The sequence below is a fragment of the Grosmannia clavigera genome, assembly GCF_000143105.1.
Source record: "Grosmannia clavigera kw1407 unplaced genomic scaffold GCSC_140, whole genome shotgun sequence".
NCBI lineage: Eukaryota > Fungi > Ascomycota > Sordariomycetes > Ophiostomatales > Ophiostomataceae > Leptographium > Leptographium clavigerum.
In genome coordinates, this window is record NW_014040801.1 from 2,162,503 (window position 1) to 2,178,075 (window position 15,573).

The following is a 15,573-nucleotide window of genomic DNA, read 5'->3' on the forward strand; positions in this document are numbered from 1 at the left end:
CTTACTGGCCCCGGCTATTCGCAGGCGCTTCCTGCCGTGCAAGCACTCGTACTCCGTGCATTGGGCCGTTGGCCAAGTCCTGTCACATGCCCATTGTTTCGCATCTGCTTGACAGATAGCCATGTCTTGGATAAATGGTTTTTGTGGATCGCCGGGGGGCAGAAAACCAGCACCGAAGCTGGTGAACAATACCCGTAAGATACATACGGGGAGAGGCGTCTGAACAATGCGCCCTTGGCTGTTCGCAGCAGGTCTTCCTTTCCGTCGGAACATCACGGTCCCGCCAGCTTTCTCGCTCTGCTCGTAATCCGTACCTAAAAGTTGTGGGCCGCGAGAGCACATCCACTTATAGCACCCGCATTAATATGGGGATATGCCAAAGTGCTTTGAAGGCTCAATGTGTGTCATACGAGTATGTCGAGGCGAGAGCTTTCCCTCAGGGCACCCCCCGCCCTCCTCGGTCTCAGCCCGGTTATTGCTCCTTCATCATACCGGCTACTCGATCCGTTTGTAAGCAGGCTCATGATCCATGGTATTACTCGCAGCTTATTGCATGCGTTTCGTCACATGCCTTTATCGGCCAGTCATCACGTCGTCTCTCTCGCACCTTCCCCATCACCCCTTCCCTTCGCATCTTCCGACCCTCAGCCCACTGTGGAAAAGGCTTATTGCCGCTCCCGTCGCTCTTTCAATTTCTCCGCTCTCCGCTCTTGTTTGAGCCTTTAGCGCTTGCTGTCTGGGCTTGTTGTGGGGGTATTTTGCGTCATCAGCACTTGTCCGAGATAGCACCATAGCAACACTCCAAGGACCAGGGCCGCCTTTTGCGAACAGGCTGCAATGCATTGGGCACAATGTGCAACTTCTGCCGCCTGTGTGCTGTACGCGTATGTGCTGGTACTAATCATGTATTTTTGTAGATATTGGGCATCGTCCCAGCCCAGCCTGCTAAGAGGCTCTATACAAAGGCAAATTGTGTATGTTCGAGGTTGACTTGGAGATTGCATCGGGCAACTCAATGTGGCTGTTCAGTAAAGCTGAGTGCCAGTTTATGTGAGATACATTTGAAAGGGATTACAAATATTTGGTTAAAGAAACATGCGTTGGAAAAAGGCCCAAAAATTCACAACCGTAGGTACAAATCTTGCAGGATGAGCTGCTGTCGTGCAACTAGATATCCGCCTGTGACATCTCCGCTTCGGCCAGGTCCCGAGCCGAGTTCGTGGGTTGCAGTAACGGCTATTGTGGGTTAAATGGCCACTTATGACACCACCAGATTCATCTTAGATGGACGCTTCTTTCAGCCCTTCCACTTCGCCAGCCTATCCTTCGGCTCCCTCAGTTGACAGTCGCCTCCTGGGCGTCTCTGTTCGCCACCGTCTCGCGTCGTTCCCGCTGCTCCGTCAGCTCTGAATCGTACCACTTCATCATCTCCACATAGTCGGCCGTATTCATAATGTTTTCGCGGAGGTATACACGGATAGCGTCGATGGCCAGATCAGTCATGTGAGTCCGTGCCAAGCGTCGCAGAAACGGTTTGTCTGCGGCAATGGAAAAACTGTCCCGGTCACACGATATGTACTCCATGTACATGTGCGCCATAACCGCCTTGCAGCGCTCAATGCGTGCATCTTCGGCAGCCCGCTCTGCAACCTCATCGGCCTTTCGGCACCGACGGGCGGTGGAAGCCAGCCAGGCCGCCCGCCATCGGCCAACAATAACAATGCGGACCGGTGGCTTGCAATGCCTATAGGTTTCCCACTCGAGAGTAGCAGTGGCAGTTCTTGAAGCTCCGGCGGTGGTGATCGAATCAATGGTGTCCACGAGCCCATGTTTTTCGTCGTCGATGCTTTCAGCCTTAATGTAAGGCTGAGCGCCTGTTTTGAAAGCAGATTTTTTACTTCCGATATTCTTCAGAGGCACACCCTCTCCCCCAAATTGTGCTTCTTTAATATCATGACGGCCTGCTATCAAGGAGGGAGGCACTTTGATAATGACCTTTCTCTTAGCCGCAGATGGTAGTGCTGTGACAAAATCGTCCGTAGCAGGCCGTTTCTTGGAGACTCGGGCCCGCCCTGTGACAGCTCCAACGGTATGAGAAGCTCCAGAATTGGCCATTTCTGCAGTTGTTATAGGTATCGCGCGAATTGTACTGCAAAAGACATGAATTTGTGGATTTAAATAAGGCAGAATTGAAATCGACTTGTAGTTTACAAGTATATAAGGGGCGTGTGCAAGCAGTGGTTCAGTGAATATCTCGTGTATAAGGCTTGTCACCGCTTGAATATTGAAACTCTGACAAGACGAGTGACCAAGAAGCGAGTTGAAAGTATGTGGTATGTCGGATGTGGACTAAGTACTATCAAGACATTCGACGAGAAGTTGTGATAGTGGTTTGGATTGCCTGGAAGATAAGGTTATGTTCAGTAAGGGAGACAGATGAAGTTATGGGATCGAAAAGTTGTTGTTTAGAACCAGAGAGCCCGGGACTTGAACTGCGAGGACTGAAAAGAAAATGTTCAAAGTCTTCTGGCACTTGAAAGCCCATTCAGTTATAATAACAATAGCAAGTGAAAGGGTACCAGCCATCTTCTTTTCCAAGCACACTTCTCAGATTGTCCTCAGTGAGTCTGGGGTCTGGTGAGTTCCCATGTCAGTCATTCTGAAGCTTGCTTATACCGACTTATGTGGTTGAAGACCAAATATAATAGAAGCAAACTGAATGCAGTTGCGAGGCAATACTGTCCTGCTTTAACCGAATGATATCGTCCATAGTTATGATATTTCAAAGGAGGGGAAAGAAGCATCTCTGGCCAGCTTTTGCTACTTGAGATCAATCTGAGAAAGGCTTCGGCTATGGCGAGAATTCGGCCAAACGGTCTAACCATTTTAGTGTTCTAACACCCCCATGTAAGAGTCAAATTCGGCCGTACTGCGGAGCTATAGAGACGTATACACTCAGACTGTGAAGGAAAGAGTACGACGCTGATTCTCATAAAGGATTGTGTATGAGAGATACATCACTCGCAAAGGACGTAGAGTTTAGCAGCGATATCAGTAGTTCCCGGCTTCTGACAGGCTCCCATGCCGCTCTTCGGATTATTTCTATCCTCCAACACATGTCACGTTGAGCTATTCTGAAGGCGTTCCATAAGGCTCCTCAAACGCTCCTCAGTCTCCTGAGGAAATGGCCGGTTATAGATCTTGCCGATGGGTCTATCAGCAGAGAGAGGGTCACCATAGTCGGCTATTTGCAGAGTCAGAGGTTGTTGCTTATCGTTTAACGTGTCTGGCAGTAGCCTACCTATATTGAACCCCTGGTCGGCAAGGACGTCCTTGAACTTGTCGCTCTCCTCGCGGTGCTTGGGAGTATCCCAGGATGCTGGCAACTTTTTCATGCTGCTGCTGTCGTCCGCAACGCCATCGGCGGCAGTGTCCGGAGCTGGACGTCCATCAACAATATCCATTCGGTCGCCGTCCATTGCTCTGACAGAGTAAGAACAGAGTAAGCAAATTTCGTAGTCAACCCAGCTGTGAAAACGAGGCGTATGGCTGTTGTGTGTGCTTTGTAGTTGCTTAGAAGTCGTGAGTGAGGCTACACGATGTGGGGAGATCGGAAGTAGTTTATGTGCTGGCCAATCACAACGGACACGGGGAGCCCCACGTATGATTTGTCGGCGACACTAATAAAAAAATAGCATAATAGTATTGAACACAAACAGCTCACAGAACAGGGGAAGAAAAGGCGAACACGTCCTCTTGGCTGCAGCCGTAAATCCTACAAAGCCACGATTGCTCTTGCTTACTGCTGGTGCACACCATACGTCGAGCGGAAAGTGCACGGGTTTCTGAGGCCCGAGCCGAGGTTCTTCTGCGCCTTCTCCCATCTCCGCAACAATGACAAAGAAGACGGGCCCCACTGCCTGGGACGACGACTGGGAGTCCCAGGCCGACAAGGAGGATAAGGAGACGGGTGGTGCACCGCTCACGGCGGAGCCCGTGGTGCTGTCGCGTGCCGAGCGGCTGGCCAAGCACAAGGAAGAGCAGAGACGACTCTGGAAGTCTGCGTAAGTGTCGTCCCATCCCAACTCGGCTGGGCCGGCCTCCTGACCGTTGCCCATACAGAGATGAGCCAGAGGACTTTCCGTTTCTGGCCGTGTCCAGCTCGATTCCTGTCGGCGCCATAGGGATCAAGCCAGCCATGAAGGTGCTGAGCCGCAAGCCGGCGCCTCAGATGATCAAGCGGCGTGATCCGGTCACGGGCCTCGAGCAGCTGACGATACGTGACGATGCTGCGGAGGCGGCAGCGGAGGCCGAAGCAGAGGCAGCACGGAACCAGCTGACACCGGAGCAGATGCGGCAGAGGCAGCAGCGGGAGCGGGAGGAGAAGCAGCGCAAGTACGATCAGGCACGGGCCAAGATCTTTGGCGAGCCGCTGCCCAGAGGAGGAGCAGGAGCACCGGCAGCAACAGCAGCAGGAGCTTCGACGGCGACAATACCGGCAACAGCAGCCGCAACAGCGGCAGCAGCAGGGTCATCATCCGTAGCATCGTCTCGACAGGTGTCGCCTATTTCTCCGGCTGGCGGCTACGGGAACAACGGCAACCGAGGAAGAGGCAGGGGACGCGGTAATAACGGCGGTGGTGGCGGTGGATACGGGCGGCGAGCCCAGCAGGCCGGACACGCAGGCAGTGGGACGGCATCTCGAGAGCTCTTCGACCCAAGTTACCTGCCGCGGACGACGGGCCCGCATCAGAGACGGGGAGGCGGAGGTCCGGGAAACGGCGGCAGTGGCAGCGGCAGCGACATGGGCTGGTCTCCCTCACCAAGCCGGTCAGGCACGCCGCGCGACGACGACTATGTCATCCGGGCACCTCGAGGACCAGACGGCAGCGGCCGTGGGGGCTTTGGGTTTGCCAGACGCGGCAGTTGAGCAGCAGAGCAAAGGGCAACCCCCCATCCGAGAGAAGACCGAGGCGTACGAGAGAGAAAGAGAGAGAGTGAGAAAGAGGCGACAGGGAACGGGCACGAAAATAATGAGTTACTTTTTTTCTTTTCTTTTCGTCAAGGAAAAAAAGGGACAGTGGATCCGTCGGATATGTCTCTGTCTATGCTATATGCACCCAAAGCCTGGGAAAACCGTGGGAAAACGCCGTGGAAGAGGGACAAAAACAGACAAGACCGGGTCTACCAGCCACCACCAATCTTTCCGGCGAGCTGGGCGACCCTCTCGACCGTGTCAGCGCCTTTGGCAGGCTTACCGACGTCGCTCAGAACCTCTCGGTATGTGGTATAGGCCAGCCTCTGCAGGTCGATGCCGGTGATGCGAGCCCAGTGCGCCAGGGTCTCGCGCACGTACGAGGGGCTTATGCCGTCGATCTCGTCGGCCAGACGGCCGTCTGCGGCGCTGCTGTGGGTGTCATCGTCGTCGGCAGAGAGGTATGCTTCATCGATCTGAGCCAGCCACGCTCGCTGCTCTTGGGGGCCGGGTTTGGTGGTGAGACCTTTGCGGGCAACGACAATGTCGTCGTCGGCCTTGATCTGACCGCCACCGTTGGTGCAGCCGCCCGGACAGGCCATGACCTCGACGTAGGCAAAGTCGAGGCCGGCACCAGCCTTGCCGGTGGGCACTCTGCGAGCAGCGCTGCCAACGGGTCGACCACCGGGCAGACGGGACGGACGGGCAGGTCGCAGCCTGCGGACGAGGTTCTGGATGTTGCGGAAACCATAGTAGCGGGCAGCCTTGAACAGCGGCTCGTCGAGGCCCGGTGCGGTGATGGCGTACTCGACGACGTCGACGTTGCGGCCGCGGTTGGTCTGCAGCGAGGAGCCGGGGTTCTGGGCGAGGACGGACTGCAGGACAAAGTGCAGATTTCCGCCAGAGCTGCCGGCAGCGGATGTGGGCGCCGATCTTTGACGGGGTGGGAAGAGGAAACGGTCGAGGACAGCATCCGGAAAGGGCAGGCGTGATGAGGATGGCTGGCACTTGTCCTGTAGAAGCGGCGAGAGAGGCGTTTTTGGTAGACTGAAGAAATCAATGCCGCGAGACTCTGCGAGCATCAGGACCTCCTTGCTGGTGATGACGCAGTCGACGTCGCGCACACCGTGGTGGCCATGGCCGTCCTTGGAGCCGTCCCAGGCGGCATCGGTCAGCTCTTCGCGGCTGGCCTCGAGCTTCTTGTCGAAGCAGGGCATGATGGCGACGTGCCAGATGCGACCGGGTGGGATGCCGAGGGTGCGGCTGAGCGTGGTCTTGAGCAGGGTGCCGGTGAGGGCCTGGGGCGACTTGACACGTGAGAGGTGGCCGAGCACGTGGGGATGAGTCTTTTCGGCATAGCAGATCCAGCCGGGACAGGACGAGGTCAGGAGGGCTTTGGGTGGCGAGGAAGAGGTTGAGGTTGGGGGGGAGGGATGGAACTGTGCGACCTCGTCGGCACCAAGGACGAGCGTGGCCTCGCGGGCGGCGTTTGTGTCGACGACCCAAGCGAAGCCATTTCCGTTGCCGTTGCCGTGAGAGCTGGCACGCAGACCGGTCGGGCCCGAGAGCAGGTGGTCGAGCATGTGGCCGGCCTGTTGCGCAGAGACGCCGGGGCCACAGGCGGTTGCGAGGTTGGCACGGGTCTGAGGTGAGACGCTGGCGACATAGAGGAGGCGGTCGGGGTGATCGGGGTCGTCGAGGCCTTGAACGACGTATGAGGTGGATGAAGGCAACAGCTCAAGAGCCGGTCCTGCATCGAGTGCGCGCAGCAGCTCTTTGTGGCTCTGCAGGCTGACCAGCACGGCCTCAGCCGAGGTGACGCAACCGGAACAGGCCAGACAGTCGGTCAGGGAGATGGAGGCTGGCGGGGCGCCACCAGCACCAGGAAGACCATCGCGAATGACCTCGTGCTCGAGCTCGGATGCGCTGGCAGCCGGCGCTGAGGGGAGAGTCTCAACCGGCTTGATGCAGGCGACGCCGGGGCTGATGAAGTCATTGAGGTCGTCGGCGGAGAGGATGGCACTCATGGTGGAAGTGGGTGTGGGGGAAAGTGGTGGAGGAGGTGGAGAGTGGTGATGATGATCGAGTCGAGACGAGGCCGACTTGCGACATGGATAGAAGAAAGAGTCAGCACATGCTTGGACGACAAGCTGTTTCAATCACTTGACACGGCCAGTGCTTGTTGCATGCACGAAATACGGCGTAGAGATATAGGGCCAGACAACAAGGGCCGGCGCCATTGATAGACGGGGATTGAAAATCGCATTCGCAAAAAATGCACGGCTGCGAGATCGGGTGGCGATTTTGTCGTTTTTCTGTTAGCCTCTCCAGCCTGCCCAATAATGGCTGCACGCTGACTGGTCCGCCCTATTGGCTGCATGCATTGGCCGGCTTCTTGGCTCGCAGTACGCGCTATACACACAAGTAGCAAGCAACTTGGCGCAGCGGAAGCGCGCCGGGCTCATAACCCGGAGGTCCCTTGATCGAAACGAGGAGTTGCTATAATAGGCTTTTATTTTTGCCTTGTCTGTATTTTTGCACGTCGCACAAGTGTACATGCTGTTGCTCGTCGGTCAACACTGCAAGTGGATGAGAAACGTGGCTAATATGATGCGCGTCCATTCCGCAAGCAGACAGCTGCCAGGGATTTGCAACATGGCGTTTCAGCTGCCCCCCAATTCGGCAGGGGCGCAGAATAATACGCGATGTGTGAATCGCAGTTGCCGCGGCAACCACTCCATCACAGCAGCGAACAGCGCTGGACAAGACGCCCCGCCAGCTGACCAGACCGTCGTCCTATTTCTGTCCTGTCTCTCGTCAAACCTAAACACATCTGACTCTCGTTGGCATTCCAGCGTGGTCGGACTCGGAAGCCGACTCTGACAACCAAAAGAAAGCATTGTATCAGCAGACCAGGGCATCTGGCCAGAGAGTGAGAAGCAGAAAAAGAAAGAACAGACAGGAACAAAGGGAAGCAGAGAGAAACGGTAACGAAGCCGACAAAGCAGTCAACACCAGCCTGTCGTCCGCTACATCCACCGTGACCATGGCCTACATTGGCCGCCCCTTCTCGCAGCACACTCGCTTTCCCGAGAAGCCGTTTGATCCCAAGGCCGTCACGCGAGCAAGCTGGACGCCAAAGCCGGTCAAGCCCAAACAAGACGGACCATTGGTGCAGTTCAACCGCCATCCAGAGTATGTCGAGAGCGAGTGTGCGAGTGTGTTCATGACCGATGTGGAGACAGAAGCTGACAGAGCTGTGGTGCAGTGCACACGAGGTCCTCGTCGGACAGCGGCGACAGGTCCAGATGTTGAGCCGGCGAACGAAGACGGCGATCAAGGCCGTGCGGGTGGTGCAGTTAGTCTTACGCGTGCTGCAACTCCTCGGCGCCACGGGTGTGCTGGTGCTCATGATCCTGATCAGCCACCTCCCGGACCAGACGGCCTGGGTGATGCGCATCACGGCCATCGTCGTCATGGTGCACTGTGTCTACGGCATCTATCACATGGCCAAGCCAGCGGGTGCACGCCCGCCAGCCTCGTCGGCCGCATACCAGGTCTTCTCGGCCTTCTCCGACCTCTGCGTGCTGCCCATGTACGTCTACGGGCTGATGGCGGCGCGCAGCGACAGCGACGGCTGGTCGACGCTGCTGGCCAACAAGGCGGCACTGTCGAGCCTCAAGACGGCCTTTTACTACACGCTGGTCGGCGCCGGAGCCCTGCATCTCGTCACGCTCTGTGTGGCCTGCTGGCTGGGCGTCAAGTTCCGCCAGATCACCATGATGCCGCCAGACATGAACCCGCTCGAGGACAATCTGACGTCGCGCACCAAGACGGCGTTACATGCGCGCAACAAGTCGTCCGTCGTCACCATTGGCTCGCTGCAGTCGGTCGACCTGGCCAAGGAAAAGGGCTTTGTGCGGCCGCCGGCTGTGCCGTTTGCCCACACGCGCGGCAGCTCGGACGCAACCAGTGTGCGCACGCATAAGTCACGTGACTCCCGCCTTGATCTGCCCAGCCGCTACCACCAGGTGATGCCGAGCAACAGCTCCGTGCGCAGCAGCGCGACCACGCTGAAGCGGGCATCCATCGCCAGCGGCCTGCCGTCCAGTACCATTGGCCGAGGATCCTACGCTGAGATCTCGCTGCACGAGTCGTACGCGCCGCACTACAACAGCCGTCGCAGCGTCGTGACCCCCCCTGGCACGGCTCCGGACGGAAACACTACCACCAGTCCCAACGGATCGACACCGCGCCAGACCAGATTCAAGGAGAACTGGTCCGGGGCAGACACGCTCTCGGACCGCACACAGCAGCGCAACCAGGCCCTCAACACGCTGGTGCTCAACGCGTCCGGCAAGCGGCGCGACTACAACCCGGTCAACCAGAACTTTGACTTTCCCGAGTCGGACGGCGAGGTGTCGGACTCGGACACGGTCTACCAGCGGCCCATCTTTGACGATGACGACTACGGCGACACCGAAAACCGCTACGAGAGCTTCCGCTTCGAGACCACCGCGCTTAACCGGAACAACACTGGCGTCAGTAACGGCAACGACGATGACTTGCACCCGAGCCCGCTGCGGGCGAACCCAATGAAGCGGGCCAAGGGCTCCGTCACGCCGACGGTGTCGTCGATGACGTCGGCAGTCAGCAGCAGCACCAGCGGGAGCGCAGCAGAGGCAGCGAACAACAACAACGCAGTTCTGGGCGAGCTGAGCCTCAACGACCAGCGGGTCAGCGTTGTGGATGCGGCCGATCTGGGCGATGGCACACAGGGCAAGTACAGCAACGCAGAAGACGAGCCGGACGAGGCGAGCATTGGGCGGGCCTTGACGGGCAACGCGATGCCGCAGCAGCTGGCGACAGGGAAGAAGCGCTGGACATGGGCGCCGCGAAACCGTGACAGCAGCATCCAGCCCGAAAACGGCTTCTACAGCAAGCCGTACGGCAACCTCAAGGCGTTGACGCCGCCCATCATGGTGGGAAAGGACGTGTCGAACGTGCCGGCGGGGCGGCAGGTTTCTAGCGGCAACGACTACGACCTGGGCAGCGGCGTGTACAATGAGGCCGAAGGGGCGACGGCCGTGTTTGGGCGGCGTCATGTCAGCGGCAAGTTGGCCGAGGAGGGAAGGGCGGTTCGATACAGCCAGGCATAGAGAGAGAAGGAGAAGAGAGGGAGAGGAGAAAGAAGAAGCAAAAAGAGAAAGGATCACGGAGAATCATGTAATACCACGGCCGCTGGCTGGGACGGAGTTTGGGATTCTATGTTTATGTGTTTATGTATTATGTATGGTAGTCCAGAGAATGTAGGTTGATTTGCGATTCCAGGTAGTAAGCCAAGCTTAGTCAGCATCAACATCAACATCTTATCCCCTCAGCGCATTCCCTTTCTCTTCTTCAAAAAGGCAGGCCAATCGGGTCGAGGCCGTGCCTGAACGACGTCGTCTTCGTGCCAGCCCCGACCGCCGTCCCAGACCCGGCCGAGGCTGCCGAGATGGCGCATGGTCGGACGGCCGTGGGGGCAGTTCCAGGGCTTGTCCATGTGGCCCATGTGAGCGAGGACAGCCGCCATCTGGCGATGGGAGAGAGCACGGCCGACCATGATGCTGCTGCGACAGGCGCGCATGGCGAGCATGCGGCGGACCTTGGCGGGACGAGGGATGGGCGTGGACGAGAGCGAGAGCGAGAGGTCGAGGCAGTCGAGGTTGTCGGCATAAGCAGCGCCTGGATGTTCTGCCAGCAGGGCGATCAGCTCCTCCAGATCGCCGAGGTCAAAGGTGGTCTCGCGGCTGAGCGGCAGCGTCAGCAGGCGACAGCGGGCGCCGACCGGTTCGCTGCCGTCGACGACCACATCGACGACAAAGCCGTTGGCAGCCAGGACGGCGCGGCTCTCGAACACGACCTCCTCCTCGACGGCCGTCAGGGACAGACGCTTGGGCTGCACCAGGCGCTGTGACTGCAGCGTCGTCGTCGCCCGCAGCCGCTCAAAGTTGTACTTTTCGTCAGACGCGTGCTGGTCGATGATGAAGAGCTCGTCGTCGTCCAGCCGCCTCGACCTCCCTTCTTCCTCTTCTCTTCCTCCTCTCCTCACCGCCAGGATAAAGCCCAGGTTGAACTGCCCGACTACTCGCATCTGCCCAAAGTCGCTCTTGGCAATCGTCAGCGCCAGCTTCTCCTCGGCTGCCGTGGCGTTGCCTTCGTCTAGCCTGTCGTCGTCGCCGTCGTTGTCGCCAGCTGCACCCGCACCCTCAACCTCTTCTCGGCTGCCGCCCGGAAGCCGCCATCGCTGTCTCGATGTCGCCATCTTCTCTATCGCTGCCTCGCTGGCTCGCACCGTCTGCACCAGCCGCAGCGTCTCGTACCGCTTCTTCGACCCGCCGCTCTTCAGGAACAGCTGGCTGCGTCTGTCCTCTTCCGTCTCTGGACCTTCTGCTCGACGTGTGTCGACTTCCTGGTCTTGGCCGTCTTCGGGACCCTCCTGCTCGTCCTCGTCGTCCCCAATTGGTACAGCCTCACTCGATTTTTCTTGCCTGTCAGACCCAGACTGAGACATTTCATCTGGCTCCACGCCTTCCATCTGCCCAGCTTCGTCCTCTAGAGCAGCACCCATATCTTCTTCCAACTTCGCTTTCTCTTCTTCTTCTTCTTCTTCTTCTTCTTCTTCTTCTTCTTCTTCCTCTCCTTGTTCCTCCATGTCCTCCTCTTCTCCTTCCCCCTCTTCCTCCTCCCCCTCCTTTTCCACCTTCTCCGTCCTCGCCTCCTCCTCTTGCTCTTTATCATCTTCATCACCCTCGTCTTCATCATCTTCGTCGCCTTCGTTTATACCCCCCTCATCTTCTTCATCTTCCGCTCCGTTAGAACCACCCTTGCGCGCCCCTACAGATGAGAACATCTGTGTCAGAGTGCCGCCAAACGAAGGCAGTGCTTTCCTTGTCCTCGTTTTGCACTGCGTCTCCGTCGACATTGGTCTTCGCGCACCGTCGCTGCTGCCTACTTTTAGCCGCTTCGAGCTCGAAAGCACACTAGTTGACACAGTCGTGTTGCCAATAGTAACTCTGGCAAAGCTAGGAGGGCCTCGCTTCCGTGGACCGAGCTGATACACAATCTCCTCGTCATCGGAAGCATGGCCCGATCTGGGCGGCGATGAAGGTGACTGGGTTGTCCTGGACAACTTCGCCTTGGGCTGCGTCTCTTGCTCGCCAACAGCAGCGCGATCAGATTTCTCGGCCAGCGCACTCGACGGGCTGCTCGCTTGACTGGCGGCCGGCTTCCGAAAGGCCGTGATCTTCTGCGACGACAACTGCGACGTGGGCATGGTGATTTCCTGCTTCTCAAACAGCTCGATCAACGACTCGCGCAGATTGTCCAACATCTTCCCCTGGTCGTGCAGCAGAATCGTCTGCTTGTCCGGGCTGACGTTGACGTCGTAGAGATGGGTGTCCAGCTGGATGTCGGCAAAGATAAAGGGCGCCTGCGACGTGTTGTATGTCCGGTACACCTCGCCGAAGAGCTGCGCAAACTGCGGCAGTTTGCAGGGCCGTCCGTTGACAAAGAACATCTGCCTGTCTGGTGTCTGTCGGCCCTGTCCGTGAGCAGGCCGGGACACGTAGCCCTCGACCCGGATCTCCTGGATGCTGCCGCCGCCACCACCACCGTCTGCGACCGGAGACGTCCATTTGGCCCGCGCATCGCGCGTGAGCTCCAGCTCCATGGTCAGGCCGAGCTGGATCAGCGACGTCATCGTCTTGGCGCCAAAGATGTTGATCAGATTGTCGCGCGTCGTCGCGTTGCCCTTGGTCGAGAAGAGCACCACCCGCTTGCCCTTGCTGGGCTGCTGTGACACGGTGAACTTGACGCCTGTCTGGATGCAGGCGTACTGGTTCAGCAGGCTGACCACCTTACCCCATTCTCGCTTGACGTTGCGCTCGAGCTCGCGCCGTCGCACCGGCAGGTTGAAAAACAGCTTCTCCACCGTCACCGTCGTCCCCTTCTGCGCCGCCACCACGCTGGTGCCCTTGAGCCGGCCCGACGTCTCAAAGTCCAGCCGCGTGCCCTTGGGCACGTCGGCCGCCAGACAGGTCACCACGCTAAAGTGGGACAGCGCGCAGAGCGACGACAACGCCTCGCCGCGGAAGCCAAACGTCTGCAACGTGTCCAGGTCGTCATACTTGGACAGCTTGGACGTGTAGTGCTTCAGCGCGAGGCCCTCGTAGTTCTGCGTCGAGATCCCATAGCCATTGTCCTGCACCTCGACCGAGTCGAGGCCTTGGTTCTTAAACCGAACCTCTGACGTCCACACGGTCAGCGCCAAAGGGACATGTTTCGCTCTAGAGAGACGACACTTACCTATGCTCGTCGCTCCGGCATCAATGCTGTTCTCGACCAGTTCCTTGGCCACAGAGCAAAGATTGACAATCACCTGTCCCGACTGGATTCTATGAACCTGTCAAGTGCAGGACTGTCAGAACCAGACGCCTTGGAGACATCAGATGCCTTATCAAGGGCAACTCACGGCTGTTGCATCAATAGCTTTGATTGTCACTGATTCCGTCGCCATGGTCATCGCTTAGCCATGTGGAATGCTACGCCCGTTGATCAGGCTGCCGTGGACTTCTAGACGTTGATAGCAGAACGGAACCAAGGCCTAGTGCGGAAGGGGCGTCTGACACCGGCTCCGGCTGGGGAATATCCTGAGAACGCGTCGCGTTCTCCGCTTTGGCCCCGCAGGCAGAAGTACCTGCATACTCTTGTTCGTGAATATGCTTAGTCAGCACACAAAAGTACTCCATGTATCTTACTAAACCAGATGGGGTACCACGTCTTGAGACAAGCTTAACCTGAGCTTCTGCGACACAGCTGAAATTCCAGGAGAAGTTGACGTTCATCATGAGCGAGGCGAGACGAACAATTTTGGACAGGTCGACGGTAAAGACAGGCCATGTCGGGCGCAACCATGGTTGCAGCAAGGGGGCGCAAGCCAATTTTACCATACGAGCATACAGCATGGCCACTTCAAAACGGTCGGGAAAAAACTCTAGTTCGCAGTTCGAGCACACGTAAGACTTGAGGATCACAGTCGCTCAGCTCGAAAGCTTCTTTGTGCTCACCATTCTTGCCAAGAGACCCTATCACGTCATGGCTAAGCTTCTCGGTGCCCGACGACCGACAGCAGTTGTGGAGCTTTGCTCTACATAGTAGAGAAAGCCGGTGTCGTCATCGAACCACTCCGGAAGAAGCGCCCCAAACGAGTTAATGCGGCAGGAAAATAGCGCTTCCCGGTTGCGGAATGCGGCGCTGATGAACAGGCAGGATCTTCCTGTCTTGCTCTCCCTTTTACATAAGAGTCGAGTGTGAGCAAGCGGCCGAGGCTGTCCTTCCAGCTTCCAGGCCACCCGATCCTGCGGCCTGACACAAAGCTGCATGCCTTGGCAAGGCTTGAAAAGCCTTGCTCCCAACGAAACAAACAAGAGGAGCGATAGGCAGGTCCCAATTGGCGGCCGCTTGGTGTCCGGCCCGCTTGGTCTGGTCTTATCTTTGGGCTTGGCAAGAAATAGCCGCCTTCGGCAGCCCGATGCAAAGTCTTCTTTTCACTGCTGCGGCCTATGATCCATTGCAACGGCTGATCAGCATACAGGGATAAGCTCTGCTACTACCTACGTGTACTATGTACTCGTACGGAGTACCATTGTACGTCGTAGAAACCGGTATTGTTCCCACTCGTGCACGTCTGGTTTTTGTTTCATTTCTATGTTTCGACCCTCTCGCCACGTTTCGTCTACTATGCAAGCCGCCAACGGACGAAGGATTTGCCTCCTGTTCCTGCAGTTGGGGACAACAAAAGAACCGACAAGTGTACAAAAACAAACTCAGGAAGCGTACCATGTAAGAACAGGACGGGCAGCCCCGAAAAAACCGAGGCATACAAGATACATGGCAGCTCGTAAGCCGACTTGCCGATTGGGCGGCAGTTGTGGCTGGTAACGAAACTAACCAAAGAATACATAGTATGGTACAGCGTGCAGTAGTGTCAGAGCGCCGTTTCCTCTCTAACCCTTCTGGATGGGGAGTTGTTATCGCCACATTCCTTCTGTCTTTCGTCTCAAGCGGCCATCGATCGCTTTAGCGTGCGCCCATTGCTACATGGTATTCGAGCAAGCACTGACAAGAGTTTGCCACCCGCGAGAAAGAGGAGAAAGACCTGCCGCCTACTCCGTAACACTAAGATAGCTCTTTTTTTTATCTTCTCCACCGTTCGGTCCGTTTGGGTGCTTTCGATCGCCCTGGAACCAGCGCTGTAAGATACCCTGGAACAGCGCCCCACCGAGCACTACAGGGGGACCCATCGGCGGCATCTCGCTGCTGCTAATCTCCTTCCTCGACCAATCAATAATACATTTACGAGCCCTCCAACTAGCACGGCGGGCGCTGCTCGCACCTTCCCTCCCAATTTGACAGGGCCGCCAACAACCAGCCAGCCGTGCAAATCCCACTCCGTATTTCCTCCTGCGAGTGCCTCTTTTTGTTCCCATTTTTCCCCTTTGCTTTTTTTCCTGCTTTCCTTTACCCCATCCTCGCTCTCGCTCCCGTCGCTCGTC

At 57.4% G+C, this 15,573-nt stretch overlaps 6 protein-coding genes across 6 annotated transcripts; 2 read left to right on the forward strand and 4 right to left on the reverse strand.

The window, feature by feature from the left end:
• Window positions 1-1,335: 1,335 nt before the first annotated feature.
• Window positions 1,336-2,115, reverse strand: CMQ_587 (uncharacterized protein; the record flags this gene model as incomplete). The annotated part of the gene is made up of 1 exon (XM_014317666.1): window positions 1,336-2,115. The coding sequence occupies one exon, from the start codon at window positions 2,113-2,115 to the stop codon at window positions 1,336-1,338; it is 780 nt and encodes a 259-aa protein (XP_014173141.1).
• Window positions 2,116-3,119: 1,004 nt separating this feature from the next.
• CMQ_1080 (uncharacterized protein) lies at window positions 3,120-3,479 on the reverse strand (the record flags this gene model as incomplete). Its single annotated transcript, XM_014318159.1, has 2 exons — window positions 3,120-3,244; window positions 3,302-3,479. The coding sequence occupies 2 exons, from the start codon at window positions 3,477-3,479 to the stop codon at window positions 3,120-3,122; spliced, it is 303 nt and encodes a 100-aa protein (XP_014173634.1).
• A 415-nt stretch (window positions 3,480-3,894) lies between these two features.
• Window positions 3,895-4,930, forward strand: CMQ_382 (uncharacterized protein; the record flags this gene model as incomplete). Its single annotated transcript, XM_014317461.1, has 2 exons — window positions 3,895-4,064; window positions 4,123-4,930. The coding sequence occupies 2 exons, from the start codon at window positions 3,895-3,897 to the stop codon at window positions 4,928-4,930; spliced, it is 978 nt and encodes a 325-aa protein (XP_014172936.1).
• Window positions 4,931-5,184: 254 nt separating this feature from the next.
• Window positions 5,185-7,002, reverse strand: CMQ_529 (iron-sulfur cluster assembly associated protein; the record flags this gene model as incomplete). Its single annotated transcript, XM_014317608.1, has 1 exon — window positions 5,185-7,002. One exon carries the CDS (start codon window positions 7,000-7,002, stop codon window positions 5,185-5,187), a length of 1,818 nt encoding a protein of 605 aa, XP_014173083.1.
• A 1,019-nt stretch (window positions 7,003-8,021) lies between these two features.
• Window positions 8,022-10,288, forward strand: CMQ_1133 (uncharacterized protein; the record flags this gene model as incomplete). Its single annotated transcript, XM_014318212.1, has 3 exons — window positions 8,022-8,170; window positions 8,244-10,113; window positions 10,280-10,288. The coding sequence occupies 3 exons, from the start codon at window positions 8,022-8,024 to the stop codon at window positions 10,286-10,288; spliced, it is 2,028 nt and encodes a 675-aa protein (XP_014173687.1).
• A 64-nt stretch (window positions 10,289-10,352) lies between these two features.
• CMQ_1636 (DNA mismatch repair protein) lies at window positions 10,353-13,501 on the reverse strand (the record flags this gene model as incomplete). Its single annotated transcript, XM_014318715.1, has 4 exons — window positions 10,353-11,600; window positions 11,859-13,264; window positions 13,325-13,413; window positions 13,491-13,501. The coding sequence occupies 4 exons, from the start codon at window positions 13,499-13,501 to the stop codon at window positions 10,353-10,355; spliced, it is 2,754 nt and encodes a 917-aa protein (XP_014174190.1).
• Window positions 13,502-15,573: the final 2,072 nt, after the last annotated feature.